Source organism: Eschrichtius robustus, chromosome 20, assembly GCF_028021215.1.
Source record: "Eschrichtius robustus isolate mEscRob2 chromosome 20, mEscRob2.pri, whole genome shotgun sequence".
Lineage (NCBI taxonomy): Eukaryota > Metazoa > Chordata > Mammalia > Artiodactyla > Eschrichtiidae > Eschrichtius > Eschrichtius robustus.
In genome coordinates this window covers 6,901,553-6,917,874 of record NC_090843.1, presented here as the reverse complement: position 1 = coordinate 6,917,874, position 16,322 = coordinate 6,901,553, and the positions used below count along the sequence as shown (strand labels likewise).

Here is a 16,322-nt window from a genome sequence, read left to right as displayed (position 1 = left end):
CTGTTCAGAAGTTTCACTGGGGATGTGATGGAGTTGGAGAGGGTGGCAAAGCTGTGGCCGATGGCCAGCTGGGAGGGAGAGCTGCATCCATGGGTACCATTCACCGGTGTGGCCGTTTGTCCAAAAGCAATGACGTTTGTTTCGCAGGGATACACGTCAGGCCCTTGGGGAAGGTTAAAAAAATCCCTCACACCAGCGACGGCCGAGGGTGGCAGGTCATGTGTGAGATACCTCGGGGTTTCAGGTGACCCCGAGCCCTGAACAAATCAGTGGTGACACACTCCTGCTGTGGAAGAGCTGCTACTAATTGAGGCCACGGAGGGTAGAGTAGGGATATCCAGTGCCCAGGAGGAGGGGGCTTTGTGCCAAGTAGGATTATGAAGGGCGGGGCCCTTGGGGATGTTAGATTCAGTTTAGGATGGAGAAGGTGTGTGTGTGTGTGCGTGCGTGTGTGTGTGTGTGTGTGTTACAAGAGCTGCCTTCCTTTACCTGGCTGTGGGGCTGTCACCTATAGGATAAGGATACTGATAACAGTGGTTAGCCCTCCCACTGCTGTGAAGTAGGTCCTGTGATTACTGCAGGCAAGAAATCATGGCTCAGAGAGGCTAAGCAACTTCCCCAAGATCACACAGTTAGTAAGTGGCAGAACTGGGACTTGAACTCAGGTCTCTCTGACTCATATCCATGCAGTTGGTACCAGGTTAGCATTTTTTTTTTTTAAATAAATTTATTTATTTATTTTTGGCTGCTTTGGGTTTTCCTTGCTGCACCCGGGCTTTCTCTAGTTGTGGCGAGCGGGGGCTACTCTTTGTTGTGGTGCGCGGGCTTCTTATTGCGGTGGCTTCTCTTGTTGTGGAGCACAGGTTCTAGGCGCACGGGCTTCAGTAGTTGTGGCACGCAGGCTCAGTAGTTGTGGCTCGCGGGCTCTAGAGCGCAGGCTCAGTAGTTGTGGCGCACGGGCTTAGTTGCTCCGCGGCATGTGGGATCTTCCCTGACCAGGGCTTGAACCTGTGTCCCCTGCATTGGCAGGTGTACTCCCAACCACTGCGCCACCAGAGAAGTCCCACCAGATTAGCATTTGCTGTGAACCTTCCTGGGTCAGAACCCAGATGGATGAGTTTCCAAAGGTCTGGCCTTTCTAGCCAAGCCTGATGTTCAACAGTAGAATGGAAGTAGTGAGCACCTATTCTGGTCACGTTCTTCCCAGGTCCTGCCCTCTGGGCTGCGCTTGGACGCTCAGCTAACCTCTCTGTCTCTTTCTCTTTGTCTGTCTGTGTCTGTCTGTCTCCCCCTCCCTCTGCCTCCCTTTGTGGAGGGAGGTTTCTCCCTCTTCTCTTTCATCCTCTGGGTGTGTGTCCCTCTGACTCTGGCCTTTGCCTCCTCTCTGTCATTCATCTTTTCTCTCCGTGCCTCTGTCCCCCTCCCTGTGCCTATCCTGGTCTCTCCGCAGGACCCTCCAGTGGACATGGGTGGGGCCCTGGGGCCGGCCCTGCTGCTCACCTCCCTCCTCGGTGCCTGGGCAGGGCTGGGCCCGGCACAGGGCGAGCAGGCTGTGACGGTGGCCGTGGTGTTTGGCAGCTCGGGGCCACCGCAGGCCCAGGCCCGTACCCGCCTCACCCCCCAGAGCTTCCTGGACCTGCCCCTGGAGATCCAGCCACTCACTGTGGGTGTCAACGACAGCAACCCCAGCAGTCTTCTCACCCAGATCTGCGGGCTCCTGGGCACTGCCCGGGTCCACGGCATCGTCTTTGAGGACAACGTGGACACCGAGGCCGTGGCCCAGATCCTCGACTTCATCTCCTTCCAGGCCCACGTGCCTATCCTCAGCATCAGTGGGGGCTCTGCTGTGGTCCTCACCCCCAAGGTGCCCATTCAAAGTCATGTCCCTACATCCCATGAGCCTGGAGCCAGGCTGGGGCTGGGGGAGAGGGGCTGAGTCTGGGCCAGGGAGACACTTAGGTCCTGGGAAACTGGGATTGGGTGGGCCCAGCAAGGGGGTGAGGGCTGAGGGAGGCATGGGTGAGGGAGGAGAAGGCTGTGGGAATGATGTTCCTATGTTCTAGAAGATAAACTTTCTGAGCTGCTTTCACATTTGTGTCTGGATGAGGGATGGGCAGGTACCAAACCCACCTCTGGTTCTGGGGCAGCCCTCGCCCACCTTCTCCCTGTTTTTCTGGCCTTCCGTGGTCAGGCTCCAGACTCAGAAGTGCAGGGCCAGGCTGGGTGTGGGATCTGATGTAGCTGGCCTGCAGGGGAGAGCATCCAAGGGCAGGTCACGCCCTTGCTGTCCTGTGGGGAGAAAGTTCTAAACACACATTCACCAGCAATCACAGCTGGGATCCTAGTCCTGAAGGAAAAACACAGGATGCCCCGAGGGAGTCCAGTGGGACCCCTTCTGGGTCTGGGGTTGGTCAGAGAAGGTCTCCTAAGAAATGACACCTAAGCCGAGACCTGGAGGATGAGGGGGGTTGACAAGGTATGCGTGTGGGGTGGACTGGGGGAGAGTGTCCCAGGCGGAGGGAGCAGGTGGTGTGAACATCCAGAGGTGAGAAGGAGCACAGAGTTTTTGAGGAACAGAGAGGAGCCTGGAGAGGGAGGTGAGGTCCCAACCACACGGGAAGACATTTGGGTTTTGCCCTAAGTAAGTGAGGAACTGAAGAAGGTGTTGAGGGGAGACTGATCTGATTTGCCTTTCTTTTATGATTATATTATTATTATGGGGAATTTCGAGCATACATAAAAGTAGAAGAGTATAATGACCCCATGTATCCCCTATCCAGCCCAGGCCAACCATGCCTCATCCTTACCCCCACCCACTTCTCCTCTTCTGTTTCATTGTGAAGCAAGGCCCAGACACAATATTTATTCCATCCATAAATACTTCAATACACATCTCTAGATGATAGGACTTTACAAAATAATAAAACCACCATACATCATCACATCTAAAAAATAATAAAAATTCCTTAACATCATAAAATATCCAGGCAGTGTTCAAATCTTCCGCATTGTCTCATAAATGTTTATTTTTATGTCTGTTGACTTGAATCAGGAGCCAAATTAGGTTCCCACGTGGCGATTGGTTGGTATGACTTAGGAGTCTTCCCTCTCAAGGCTCCTCCTCCATCTCTCTCTTTTTTCCTTGCAGATTTGTTTGTTGAAGGAACTGGGTTACTTGTCCTGTAGAGTCTTCTCGGAGTTGCTCTTTTAAAAGATTGGGACAGTCGCAGTGTGGTGAAATCTTGGAGGGGCTGCAGTGGCAGCAGGGAACCCACAGCTAGGAGAGGCTTGCGCTAGCCCAGGCTCGATCTTGCAGTGTCCTGGGCGTTTGTGGGGGCAGAGGCAGTAGAGAGGAAGAATATTCTCGTCCCCAGGGCTCCATAGAGGATGGTGCTTTCCCAGTTACCTGTGGGCCTGACATTAGCTCTCAGCACGGTGGTTCTCCACCCTCACAGTGCTTTAGAAAAATACAGACACCCAGTGTACCATTTCTAAGATTCCCATTCAGTTGGTCTGGACTAGCGGGCTCAAGAGTCACCTGAAGAGCTTGTTGAAATACAGATTCCCGGGCGCCATCCTCAGAGATTCTGATCCAGCAGGTGTGCACTGCGCCCGAGAATTTGCATTTCCTACAAGCTCCCAGCTGCCGCTGCCGCTGCTGGTTTGCGGTGCAGCCTTGGTCAGGCACGAATGTTTAAAAAAATCTCTCCAGGGCATTCTAATGGGCGGCAGGGCCTGGGAACCACGTGCGGGGCGGGCGGGCGGGAGGTTATCGCGAGACTAGGGCTCCGGGACACCCAGCACCTTCCGACGCAAGGGCGTGTGGGGGTTGGCGGAGGGAGTGGAAGTTGGGGCGGGGCGGGACTCGGCTCGCCCCACCCCCCGCTCAGGCCCCACCCCTCCCCCTAGGAGCCGGGCTCCGCCTTCCTGCAACTGGGCGTGTCGCTGGAACAGCAGCTGCAGGTGCTGTTCAAGGTGCTGGAGGAGTACGACTGGAGCGCGTTCGCCGTGATCACCAGCCTGCACCCGGGCCACGAGCTCTTCCTCGAGAGCGTGCGCGCCGTCGCCGACGCCAGCTACGTGGCCTGGCGGCTGCTGGACGTGCTCACGCTGGAGCTGGGCCCCGGCGGGACGCGCGCCCACACCCAGCGCCTGCTGCGCCAGCTCGACGCCCCGGTGCTGGTGGCCTACTGCTCGCGCGAGGAGGCCGAGGTGCTCTTCGCCGAGGCGGCCCAGGCCGGCCTGGTGGGGCCCAGGCACGTGTGGCTGGTGCCCAACCTGGCGCTGGGCAGCACCGACGCGCCCCCCGCCGCCTTCCCCGTGGGCCTCATCAGCGTCGTCACCGAGAGCTGGCGCCTCAGCCTGCGCCAGAAGGTCCGCGACGGCGTGGCCATCCTGGCCCTCGGCGCCCACGGCTACCGGCGCCAGCACGGCGCCCTGCCCGCCCCGGCTGGGGAGTGCCGCGGCCACCCTGGGCCTGTCAGCCCTGCCCGGAAGGCCTTCTACAGGTAGGTGGGCACCTGCCCAGGGCATAGGATGGCCACGAGTGGCCGTGAGTTTGGGCTCACTGGTCACACCTCCCACTAGGTGTGTGCCTGGGGCCAAGTGACCTCACCTCTCTGGGCCATTGTTTCTTCATCTGAGGAAAGAGCGGGGTGTGAGGGTGTGGTGAGGATCTCGGGGGTCAACACAGGGAAACAGAACAATAATTACACAAATGCTACCTGTTGGTGGCGGTGATGAGGCAGAAGGTGGGGGAGGGCACATCTGGTCCTGGTCAGGGCTAAGGGGACCCTGGCTTCTCCCCCCTCGCAGGCACCTACTGAATGTCACCTGGGAGGGCCGGGACTTCTCCTTCAGCCCTGGTGGGTACCTGGTCCAGCCCACCATGGTGGTGATCGCCCTCAACCGGCACCGCCTCTGGGAGATGGTGAGAAGGGGGTGAGCCCAGGGGCCCTCGGTATCCTTTCATTTTATCCCCCCCTCTTGTCCCACAGCTGACCAGAGAGTCCCTTCTGTCCCTCATCCTGCCCCTCATCCTTCAGGTCTCAGCTGAAACATTTCCATTGAGAAGCCTTCCAGGTCCCCCAGGGGGTCTGAGGCAGCCCTGCTCCGGGCTCCCACAACACCCTTCACTATAGAACTTATCAAGCACTCTTATTACACAGTCCTGCCCCTGGAGGAGTAACCCACAGCTGTGCTGGCTAGACGGACACGTAAACAAATAGAATTTGGGGAGGTCAGTGCTTAAGAAAAAATGTTTGCAAAGCATTAGGGGGATAGAGAGGAGGGGCAGAAATTAGTTCTGCCTTCAAAGGAGGAAACTGGGGAAGGCTTCACAGAAGTTGGGACATTTGGGCTGGGCATGGATGGTTGAGTAGGAGCCCATCGGGAAGGGATAGTAGCCTGGTATAGACTGAGGGGAAGGAGGGTTTAGAGTTTTGGGATCTTAGTTCCCCGACCAGGGATTGAACCAGGGCCCATGGCAGTGAAAGCGCCGAGTCTTAACCACTGGACGGCCAGGGAGTTCCCCTGGAGCATTTTTAAGTGATGCGTTTGGAGGTGTGGAGACTGGGGAAGAAGGGTAGGGTGATGGAGGTAAATTGGACCCGTGAAGGGCCTCGAGTGCTGGGCTAAGGACTTTATGTGAAGCTTGGGGGAATGAGTGCGGTGTGACAGGCTCAGGTCTGGGCTTTAGGAAGATGCCGTGAGCCAGCAGCAGTGTGGAGGCTGAACTGGGAAGTGCAGGGACCAGAAGCCGGCAGGCTGCAGGGAGCCCTCCCCTTGCCCAGCCCCTTGCCCCAACTCTCCTGTTCTCCAGATGCTCCCGCCCCAGGCCCTGCTTCGTCCTGCCCCAAGTGACCTTAGGTGTGGTGGGGGGATTCTTGGTCCTGGCAGGCCTCGCCCAGCGGCCCCACCTATAGCGTGGGCTTAGTGGGGCTGAAGGTCCCGGGCTGAGGCCGGTCACCCTCTGCAGGTGGGGCGCTGGGACCATGGTGTCCTCCACATGAAGTACCCGGTGTGGCCTCGCTACAGTGCCTCCCTGCAGCCCGTGGTGGACAGCCGGCACCTGACGGTGGCCACGCTGGAAGAGCGACCCTTTGTCATCGTGGAGAGCCCCGACCCTGGCACAGGCGGCTGCGTGCCCAACACTGTGCCCTGCCGCCGGCACGGCAACCACACCTTCAGGTCCGCGAGAACACCCGGGAGGCCCGGTGTGAGCCGTGTGCCACCGTGCGATGGCGGGCATTGTGTGTGTCTTATGCTTGGGTATAGGAGTGGGCGTCCACCCGCCAGGCTGGGAGGAGCCACTGGCTCTGACCCCTGCTGGTCTTTTGGTGGCAGCAGTGGTGACACGGCCCCCTACACCAAGCTTTGCTGTAAGGGCTTCTGCATCGACATCCTCAAGAAGCTGGCCAAGGTGGTCAAGTTCTCCTACGACCTGTACCTGGTGACCAACGGCAAGCATGGCAAGAGGGTGCGCGGCGTGTGGAACGGCATGATCGGGGAGGTAGGCCCGCCCCCAGGCCACCTGAGCCCGCCCACCTGCCCGCCTGCTGCCCTGGGCCCCATCCATCCGTCAGCCACCCCCCGATGTTCCTTAGGTGTTTCCTCCTGTTCTGGGGATCAGTCAGGGTGGGACCCAGGCCCAGCTCCTAAGGGTCTCCAAACTGGCAGGGGCACTGTGCTGGCACCAGTGATGACCCCTGGGGTCAGTACTGAAAGTGGAGCTCTGAGGACCCAAGTGGGAACAACTGACTCAGCTGGTGGGTGCTGGGTGCGGGGCTGGGAGGGGAGTGGGGGAGTGCTTCAGCCTGCGGGAGCCCCTCCTCTGATCCGGGCCTGACCCCCAGGTGTACTACAAGCGGGCAGACATGGCCATTGGCTCCCTCACCATCAATGAGGAGCGCTCCGAGATCGTGGACTTCTCTGTGCCCTTCGTGGAGACGGGCATCAGCGTGATGGTGGCTCGCAGCAACGGCACCGTCTCCCCCTCGGCCTTCCTGGGTGCGGCTCGGGGTGGGCAGGGATAGTGCAGAGGGGCCCACGAAGTGGACGTGTGGAGCATGGGTGGAGATGGGGAGCTTGGGGTGGACCCTCAGAGGGCAGCACTGCAGCCTTGGGTGCCTTGGAGGTTAGCCAGAGGCCTGAGCTATAATAGGTGAGTAGAACAGAGAGGGAAGAGGTGACGTCCAGGTTCAGTCTTGAGCCTGGGTGCTCGGTAAGGGTGGGGGATGGGGAGAGCGGGGTAAAAGGTGGCGCCATCGTGAGGGACAGGAAAACCAGGAAGGCAGGCTGCCTTCAGGAGGTGCCTGCTGGGCTGGGACATTGTTTTTGGTTTTTGGTTTCATTTTTTGGCCTTATGGCTTGTGGGACCTTAGTTCCCTGACCAGGGATTGAACCCGCACCCTCAGCAGTGAAAGCGCAGAGTCCTAACCACTGGACCACCAGGGAATTCCTGGGCTGGGACATTGGGACAAAGGGAGAAGATTCACGGGGAGTTGGAAGAGCCAACCCAGAGCGTGGGAAGCCGGGCTAGTGTCTGACTTGATTAGGAATTCAGCATTTCTTGGGCAACTCCCTTGTGCCAGGTCCCATGCTAGGTGCTGGGATCCGGCCATAGTCCTGGCCTTCCCAGAGCGCCCAGTCAGAAGTTCAGGTGGGACTTGCAGTGTGGGATGGTTCAAGGAGCCCTGAGGACAGGTGAGCCTCTCGACCAGGAACAGAAGAGGGAATCCCAGGTCTGCCTCTTCCCGCTGTGTGGCCTTGGGCAAGTCACTGAACCTCTCTGAGCAGGGTTCCTCAGCCACAGGGAAGGCAATAAACTCCACTTCGCAGAATGGGCATTGTATCAAAGGAGCAAATGCTTTGGGCAGTAATGACTTCTCACTCAGGGAGACTGAAATGATTTTGTCAGAAACCTCAGGTCGGTCTCCCCAGCCCCTCAGGCCTCAGTTTCTGTGTCAGTAGGATGAGGCGTAAGACTTGGCTTCAGAGCTCTGATTCCAAGCAGCTCACCCATGCTGGGCCTGGGGGTGGGGGTGGGGGGGTGGAGTTCCAGACCCAGCGGTGCTGGCGGCAAGGAGGGAGAGGAGGAAAGCAGAGGGAATTCCCTGAGCTTGCTCCTGTGGCTTTGAGGGGCCACCCTCAGGGGCTGAGGGGTGGAAGAGGTTGCAGGCAGAAGCAGGGGGATGGGAGGGGAAAGGGAAATAGCATGGGGTGCTGGCCCTCTTTTGTGAAAGGAAGTGGGGGGAAGAGGGAGAATGAGAGCCAGGGGAGATGCGGAATCAAAGGGAGGTTTCCTAGGGTGGGTGATGGGTGACGGGACCCTGGCCCAGGGCAGATGGAGGGGAGAGACCAGGAATGCTGGGGAGCCTGACCTCCCTGGGGGAGGGCGTCTCTCCTGGGGCTCCACTGCTCTGAGAGTCAGAGACCCCTCAGCTCAGTCCACGGGGCTGATGACCACACGGCCCCACCTGTCTGCACCCAGAACTCCTGAGCTGCTGGGGGGAGAGACCGCGCCAACGCCTCTCAGCCTCCTCCCTCTGTTCCCAGAGCCCTACAGCCCTGCCGTGTGGGTAATGATGTTTGTCATGTGCCTCACCGTGGTGGCCATCACCGTCTTCATGTTTGAGTACTTCAGCCCCGTCAGCTACAACCGGAGCCTCACCAGCGGCAAGAGTCAGCTCCCACCTGGGCCTGGGAGCAGGGGCAGGGCTGGAACTTCCAGGAGGGGTGGGTTCAGGGCCAGGGGGGCCTCTCAGAGAATGCCCTGTGGGGGAGGTCCCTGGCCTTCAGACAGTATGCAGGGGGCCAATCAGATACATGAGAGAGAGAGAGAAGCAAGGTGAGTTGACGTGCCCGGGGATGGGGATGGCCAGGGACGGGGTCTCCACCCGGGACGGAGCAGAGACAGGAGCCGTGGAGTCGGGTGGGCTGTGCCGGGCAAGAGAGGCACCAGTGTCCCCCCCTTTCACCCCCAGAGTCTGGGGGCCCGTCCTTCACCATCGGCAAGTCTGTGTGGCTGCTCTGGGCACTGGTCTTCAACAACTCGGTGCCCATCGAGAACCCCCGGGGCACCACCAGCAAGATCATGGTCCTGGTCTGGGCCTTCTTCGCCGTCATCTTCCTCGCCAGCTACACTGCCAACTTGGCCGCCTTCATGATCCAGGAGCAGTACATCGACACTGTGTCCGGCCTCAGTGACAAGAAGGTTCTGGAGCCCCAGAGGGTGCTGTTGGAGGGTGGGGGGGGATGCCGCAGCCAGGGGCAGGCCTTGGGTGGGACACAGGACAGTTGGAATCAGTGGAATTTGAAGTGGAGGCGGGAGCAGGAAGAAGCCGCGGAGCCTGGGGACGAGGGGGCTGGGGACGGGGACGGGGAGAGACGGCTCAGGTCCACGGACTAAGTGGCCTTGAGTAAGTCTCTCCCTGTCCCGGCCTCAGTTTCCCCATTTGTAAAACACAGGCGTGGGCCGGACAGTCTCTTAAGACCATGCTGCGCTCGCTATTCAAGTCCAGACCAGGGGGATGGGGTCGGGCCCGGGGGCGCCTGGAGGGTTGGTGGAGGGGTTATGAATGGCGGCTGTCCTCTGCGCGCAGTTCCAGCGGCCTCAGGATCAGTACCCGCCCTTCCGCTTCGGCACCGTGCCCAACGGCAGCACGGAGCGGAACATCCGCAGCAACTACCGCGACATGCACACCCACATGGTCAAGTTCAACCAGCGCTCAGTGGAGGACGCGCTTAGCAGCCTCAAGATGGGGTGGGTCCGCAGTCCTGCACCCACCCTCTGACTGTCTCTACCCACGTGTCTCCCCGAGAGACCCAAGGTGGGACGGTGAGACTGGGTTGCCATGTAGGACCCCCGGGGAGCGGGGGAGGAGGTCTTGGGGCAGAGTGAAGCTTGAGGACGCCCACCAGAGCCCAGAGACGCAGCTGTGGTATTGACCAAGGTTCAGCCTTGCCCTCAGGTGTTGGTTGTGACCTTCTTAGGATCTTTAGGGGCCTGGAGGGCAGAGAGGGTGTGTCCTCTGGGGGCAGAGTGTCCCCTGGCCTCTCTGAGGAGGAGGGTAGGTGGGGTTCCGAAGCTGTGGGAGGGGGCTTCTCTGCATCAGGACCCCAGAGAACTAGAGAAGGCTCTGCCCATCCATCCCTCCTGGGTGGTGGTCAGTGGGCTCACGTGGCCCAGACCCCTGTCGGGCCCCAGGTTTGGTGCCCTGAACCCCACTTGATCCCTGGCCTGAGGGCTTAGCCTGTCCCCAGGAAGCTGGATGCCTTCATCTATGACGCTGCTGTCCTCAACTACATGGCGGGCAAGGACGAGGGCTGCAAGCTGGTCACCATCGGCTCTGGCAAGGTCTTTGCCACCACCGGCTATGGCATCGCCATGCAGAAGGACTCCCACTGGAAGCGGGCCATAGACCTGGCGCTCCTGCAGTTCCTGGGGGACGGTGGGTGCAGCCGCTGATGGAGGCTGGGGCGGGTCCCAGGTGGGCCACAGAGCCCGTGGTCGGGACAGCTGCCCGATGGCTGGTCAACATCTCCATCGGTGTCCTCTGAGTGCCCAGGGCCCGCTGGCGCGGAGAGAGGTCTCTGGGGGTGAGAGGTGGGTGCAGTGGCTGGGTGGGGGGTATTAGGAGCAGCTGGATGGAGACGTGGGGAGGGATTGGTTTGCCGGGAGGGAGCAGGAAATAGCTGGGGAGTCCTTGCAGGGTGGGAAGACGGGCCACACAGTGGAGGTTGGGGGCATGTGAACTCCTTTACTTTTCCTCAAGACCCCTCCCCTCCATTGCCATCTTGAGATGACCTGGGGTAGTGCCAACAGCCTGCCTAATCCCAGAGCCAGAACCCAGGTTTGCCTTGGTACCCCGGGGGCTCACATGTGTGAGCGGTCCGGCTGGGCTGCCCCAACACCCAGAGACAGCTTTGAATTTAGAGTCCCAACCCTATTAGATAAATAACTGTCTGGTTTTCCATCAGTGCCACAGAATAATGCGAGTGATAACAATGAAAGTGCTTGCAGCCTCCTTGGGGGCCTAGGCCTTTTGTCTCTGTGTGCCCAGCTCCATGCCTGGCATGGAGGTGATCAATAAGTATTTGATGAATAAATGAATGATAAAATTTATGCAGTCAACAAGCCTTTGCTGGTCATGTGGAGTGTGGGCTTGTGGGAGGTGGGCATGCCAGAGGCTGGCATTCCCCCCCAAGCTCCCACTCTGCTCTCCTTCCTCCCTGTTCATGGACACCCCCTCCCCCCATCCTCCCCTCCCGGTCTGGATCCCTGTGTGGCCCTACAGGGGGGTGGTACCCTGGCCCCAGACCCCTCCTCACTCCAGGCTTGGGTGAGCACGGAAGAGTCCTTCCTGAGCCAGGTGTGCCTCGCCCCCACCAGGGGAGACCCAGAAGCTGGAGACGGTGTGGCTCTCGGGGATCTGCCAGAATGAGAAGAACGAGGTGATGAGCAGCAAGCTGGACATCGACAACATGGCCGGCGTCTTCTACATGCTGCTCGTGGCCATGGGGCTCGCCCTGCTGGTCTTCGCCTGGGAGCACCTGGTGTACCGGAAGCTGCGCCACTCGGTGCCCAGCGCGTCCCGGCTGGACTTCCTGCTGGCCTTCAGCAGGGTGGGTGCCCACTCCACCCTAGACAGGCCCCAGCTTTAGGGGCAGCAACCCAGCTAAGCCAGAGCTGGCCATGGCCCCATTTACAGATGTAAAAACTGAGGTCTGGAGAGGTGGCATGGCCTGCCAGCATCACACAGCAGGTGAGAAGCAGAGCCCTTTTCCAACAGGCAGGGCAGGACTTTGGAGCCAGGCTGACCGGGGTTCGAGTCCTCACTGCCATTTACAAGCTGTGTGACTTTAGGAGGAGTTAACCTCTTGGTGCCTCAGAGAGCTCCACTGTAAACTCTCCCAGCGGCACACAGTAGGCGCTTAACAAATGTTAGTTACTTCCTGGGGGTTAGAGACACCTGGGCTGATGCTTCCCACCTGGGCGTGGGGCGTGGGGCGTGGGGCGGTCCCGGAAGGGCGGGCGCCGCTCACGCCGTGTCGGTCTCCTGCTTTCCGCCCAGGGCATCTATAGCTGCTTCAGCGGGGTGCAGAGCCTGGCCAGCCCCGCGCGGCCGCCCAGCCCGGACCTCACCGCCGGCCCGGCCCAGGTCAGCGTGCTCAAGATGCTGCAGGCGGCGCGCGACATGGTGACCACGGCGGGCGTGAGCAGCTCCCTGGACCGTGCCACGCGCACCATCGAGAGCTGGGGCGGCGGCCGCCGTGAGCCCCCGCCGCCCGCCTGCTCCAGTCCGCGGCCGCCCACCCCCGGCCCGCCCCCCGAGCCGAGCCCCACGGGCTGCGGGCCGCCGGGCGGGGGCCGCACCGCGCTGGGGCGTAGGGCCCCGCAGCCCGCGGGCCGTCCCCCGACGCCCGGGTCCTCCCTACCCGACGTCTCCCGGGTGTCTGGCCGGCCGGCCTGGGAGGCGCGGTGGCCGTTGGTGGCCGGGCGCGGCGGGCGGCACCTCTCGGCCTCCGAGCGGCGCGCGCTCCCGGAGCGCCCTCTGTCGCCCGAGCGCTGTCACTACAGCTCCTTCCCTCGAGCCCACCGGTCAGGGTGCCCCTTCCTTCCCCTCTTCCCGGAGTCCCCCGAGCCCGAGGACCTGCCGCTGCTCGGGCCGGAGCAGCTGGCCCGGCGGGAGGCTCTCCTGCGCGCGGCCTGGGCCCGAGGTTCGCGCCCGCGCCACGCTTCCCTGCCCAGCTCGGTGACCGAGGCCTTCGCCTGGCCCAGCTCGGAGCCCTCCCGGTGTGCCCGCCCGGCCTGCGGGCGCTGGACGCAGGCGCAGTCGATGCGGCTGCCGTCCTACCGGGAGGCCTGCCAGGAGGGGGTGTGGGCAGGGTGCCCCCCCTGGCCGCACGGACAGCACGCCTGCCTCCACGCCCATGCCCACCTGCCGCTTTGCTGGGGGGCTGTCTGCCCTCACCTCCCACACTGTGCCAGCCACGGCCCCTGGCTTCCTGGGGCTTGGGGGCCTCCGGGGCACAGGGGCAGGACCCTGGGGCTGAGCACAGAATACAGGGACACTGGGGGGCTGGAAGAGGTCAGCAGGGTGGCCTGTGGGGTGCACGGCTTCCCCCGACCTTGCACCTGGAGGCGGATCTCCAGCTTGGAGTCGGAAGTGTGAGGTGTCAGCTATTCTGGTCCCTGCTCAGCTGGATTCTCCGCCTGGCACTGCCAGCATTAGGGGGTAGGTGGGCTCGGGCTTTTCTGGCTTCTGCCATGAAATCCTGGCCATGGGAACCCAGTGACAGATGTTGTCTTCCATGGTCAGCTCAGCGACCTCAGCAGCCTCAGGTCCTGGTGTGGGCTGGGCTTTTGCTATCTTCTTATGCAAATCACTTCCCACCTGGCCTGGAGTCACGGGGAGCAGTGAGGTCTCCCTGCCCTGCTGTGAGCCAATCCCTGGTCATGGCTTCTGGGGGCTTGGTGTGGGAGCATGGAGGCTGGAGCTCGGGGTTGGGGCAGGGCGGTCCTGCTCCTGGCTTCAGCTGGCTGGAGTTTCTTCTCCTCAGAGTGCTGGGACATTAAACAAACCTTTTACAACCCACTGGTCCTGGCTGCCTCATTCTGCATCCCTGGAGGGGGCACACCAGAGCTGGTAGGCAATAGGAGCATCATGGGAGTATCCCAGATGGGGTGTCTGCCTAGAGCAGGTGGGCAGCTCCCTTTGTGGAGTATCCGGGAGGTAAGGCTGAGAGAGGGCTCCAGGCAGCAGAAGCCACTTGGTATTCAGTGCCAGCTCCCGCCTGCCTTGGTGCCAAATGAGACAAATGTGCTCAGCACGGGGGCTCTGGTGGTGATGGATGGAGCTCATCCTTCAATTTCCTTGAAAAGAAGGGCTCATGCCAGGGGCTCTGGGGGTTCTGCCCTGCCAGGGCCCCCCATGGGAGCCTGACAATGTTATGGTGGAAACGGCGGAGGGAGGTCTGTTGTGGGGAACCTGCCGGGCTCTCCTGGGCCCTGGCCAGCTGTGTTCACCCCGTGGTGGCTGTGCAGGGCTCGGACTGCCTGCTGGCTCTGGAAACCTGGCATGGGTGGCTTCCGGGGTCAGGCACGGCTCAGCCTTGGGAGGGAAAGACCTCCAGGTCAGAGAATCTGTCCCACATCTCAGTTCTCTGTCCTCCCTCTGGGGCTCTCAGCCCCACCTCCTTCCTCTGTCACATGTCATTGGCTGTGAACCATCTAAAAAGATGGCTCTTGCTTACCATTTTCAATGCTTTCACTTCTGTGATTACATTTAGCCCCACAATGACTAAAGCAAGCCAGCACTCCTTCCATCCGTTCGGCAAACACGGTGAGCATAATTGGTGCCGTTAGAGCCTTTTCTAACTGTGAGCCTGTGAAGTCCAAGGCCTTGTTGTCCCCGGCAATTTGGGTGAAGCAGGGCAGAAACTTAACTCCATGTAGTAGGGAGGGGCCTGGGGAGGGCAGTGCTGGATGCCAGTACCACGTGCGGCCACGGCCCAGTGCCCTTACCCACACGGCTCCCTGCTGGCTCCCAGGAGGCTGGGTCCCCTCTCCAGTCTCCAAATAGTCCACTGCTGGGGCTGGAGCCATGAAAACTGGAAGTTTTTTTGTTTGGTTTTAGGGGTGAGAGCCACTGAAATGGTAGAGTGGCAGAAATTGCCAGTACCCCTCCGTTCCTGGCTGGAGGGCCTGACAACCGCAAGAATGGGTGCCCCCCCAGCCCATTATAGTCAATTTCACATTCTCTGCCCCATGGATTTTCACCGATCCAGGTCCAGGATCGGGGGGCTCAAAAACAGGTTGTGAGTGTGAGTCTAGGAGGGTGCTAGAGGCCAGTGCCGTGGAAGGGAGCTTGACCTCGGTTGCAGCCACTGGAGGTGAGAGGGTTAACCGCTGGCCACCAGCCCCTGCACCTGAGCTCCCTGGGTCAGGGTCTGAGCGCAGCGCTGGGTGGAAGGCTGCAGCAGGTGACGCCTGGAGGAGTTGCGAGGTCCAGGCTGCTCTCTGCTCGCTCTCCAAGATCATTGATAACCAAGAACTGGAAAGGTAATTAAGAGCCACGTGTGGAGCTGAGCCTGCTGCCGACTGGCTCTAAGGAGGGGCCAATCCTGCTCCTGGGGCCGGGCTCCTGGCCGCCTTGCTCCTTCTCTAAGAATGTATTCTGAGGAGAAGCGAGTCCCGTGGGGAGTGCGGGCAGGAAGGATGCCTCCTGCCCCCCTGCGGGAGGACCGAGGAAGGGTCCTGCACTATCAAGGGGAGGACAGAAAGCCTGCAGGGGAGGAGGGAGCCGGCTGTGTGGGAGAGAGAAGCCACAGATGTTCAGTCATCACACACAAGGGTGTGACGGTGTAGCACAGCCAGTGAACCCAGACACCAGACACCCAAATGCTGGGGTTTTTTTTTTTTTATTTTGGTGGGACACAGGGAGAGGCCTTTGGTCACATCTCAGCAGTAGAAATTCCTACTGTCTTCCCCCGTTCCCTCCTGCTGCTGCCATCGCTGTGTTTCTTCCTCTGTCTTTCCTGAGTGGCTCATGGTCCACACCACCTCTTTCCTGGGGCCCGTGTGTGGGGAGGGGGCCCGATGCCCTCACTTAGGATACTTGAGCTTCGGTCTTGGCTCCAGAGCTCCCCAGCCTGGCCTGAGTGTGGCTCTGTGACGGGGGAAGGCTGTCCTTCAGTTTCCTGGGGGAGTCGGGGGACCAGAGACCACGCCCTCCCCAAAGCCCTAAAGAATTCAAGTCCATTTCCCGCTTCTGAATGGCGGCAGGCGCTTGCTCACAAGAAGCCACTTGACTCATCAGGAGGCTATGAGACCGGTTAAGTGCCTGAGGACCCAAACCAGGGGTCTTCAACGAGTCTAGAGGTATGTGGTACACGTGCAGTATGGCTGGCAAGGGACAAGGGAGCTGGGCTCAGTACCTAAGAGCTTTATTGAACACTTCTGTGTCAGGTACTCAGGACTTCAGCCCCATACGGGTCAGTGATGCAGGTACTATCCTCCCCACGTTACAAAGGACAGGAGGAGAGAGCACGGGGTTTGCTGCCTGCAAGTGGCAGGTCCGACTCCTCAGTCTGCGCTCTTAATCCGCAAGTTATGCCACCAAGGTCCACGTGGAAAGTGCCCAGCACCGTGCCCGCACACACCAGGCACTAGTAGATGTCACTTCCCCCTTTCTCCAATCGACACCATGAGCCCCAGGCTCCGGGGAGAAGGGATCGTGAACCTCCCTCCTGCAGCTCTGGATCCTGGTTGTGGAAGAGCCAGGTGTCAGCCCTGATCAGGGACCCAGTCCCTAGACAGG

At 60.4% G+C, this 16,322-nt stretch overlaps 1 protein-coding gene across 1 annotated transcript; it reads left to right on the top strand.

Moving 5' to 3' along the window:
* Positions 1-1,450: 1,450 nt before the first annotated feature.
* GRIN2C (glutamate ionotropic receptor NMDA type subunit 2C) lies at positions 1,451-13,175 on the top strand. Its single transcript, XM_068530435.1, has 12 exons — positions 1,451-1,864; positions 3,910-4,508; positions 4,816-4,930; positions 5,978-6,189; positions 6,346-6,511; positions 6,855-7,008; positions 8,557-8,682; positions 8,985-9,214; positions 9,603-9,763; positions 10,264-10,451; positions 11,393-11,625; positions 12,075-13,175. The coding sequence occupies exons 1-12, from the start codon at positions 1,466-1,468 to the stop codon at positions 13,173-13,175; spliced, it is 3,684 nt and encodes a 1,227-aa protein (XP_068386536.1). The 5' UTR covers positions 1,451-1,465.
* Positions 13,176-16,322: the final 3,147 nt, after the last annotated feature.

Coding starts and splice junctions, on each gene's coding strand:
- GRIN2C (XM_068530435.1), top strand. CDS start 1,466: ATGGGTGGGGCCCTGGGGCCGGCCCTGCTGCTCACCTCCCTCCTCGGT. Junction 1,865..3,909: donor CTGTGGTCCTCACCCCCAAG/GTGCCCATTCAA, acceptor CCCTCCCCCTAG/GAGCCGGGCTCCGCCTTCCT. Junction 10,452..11,392: donor CCTGCAGTTCCTGGGGGACG/GTGGGTGCAGCC, acceptor CGCCCCCACCAG/GGGAGACCCAGAAGCTGGAG.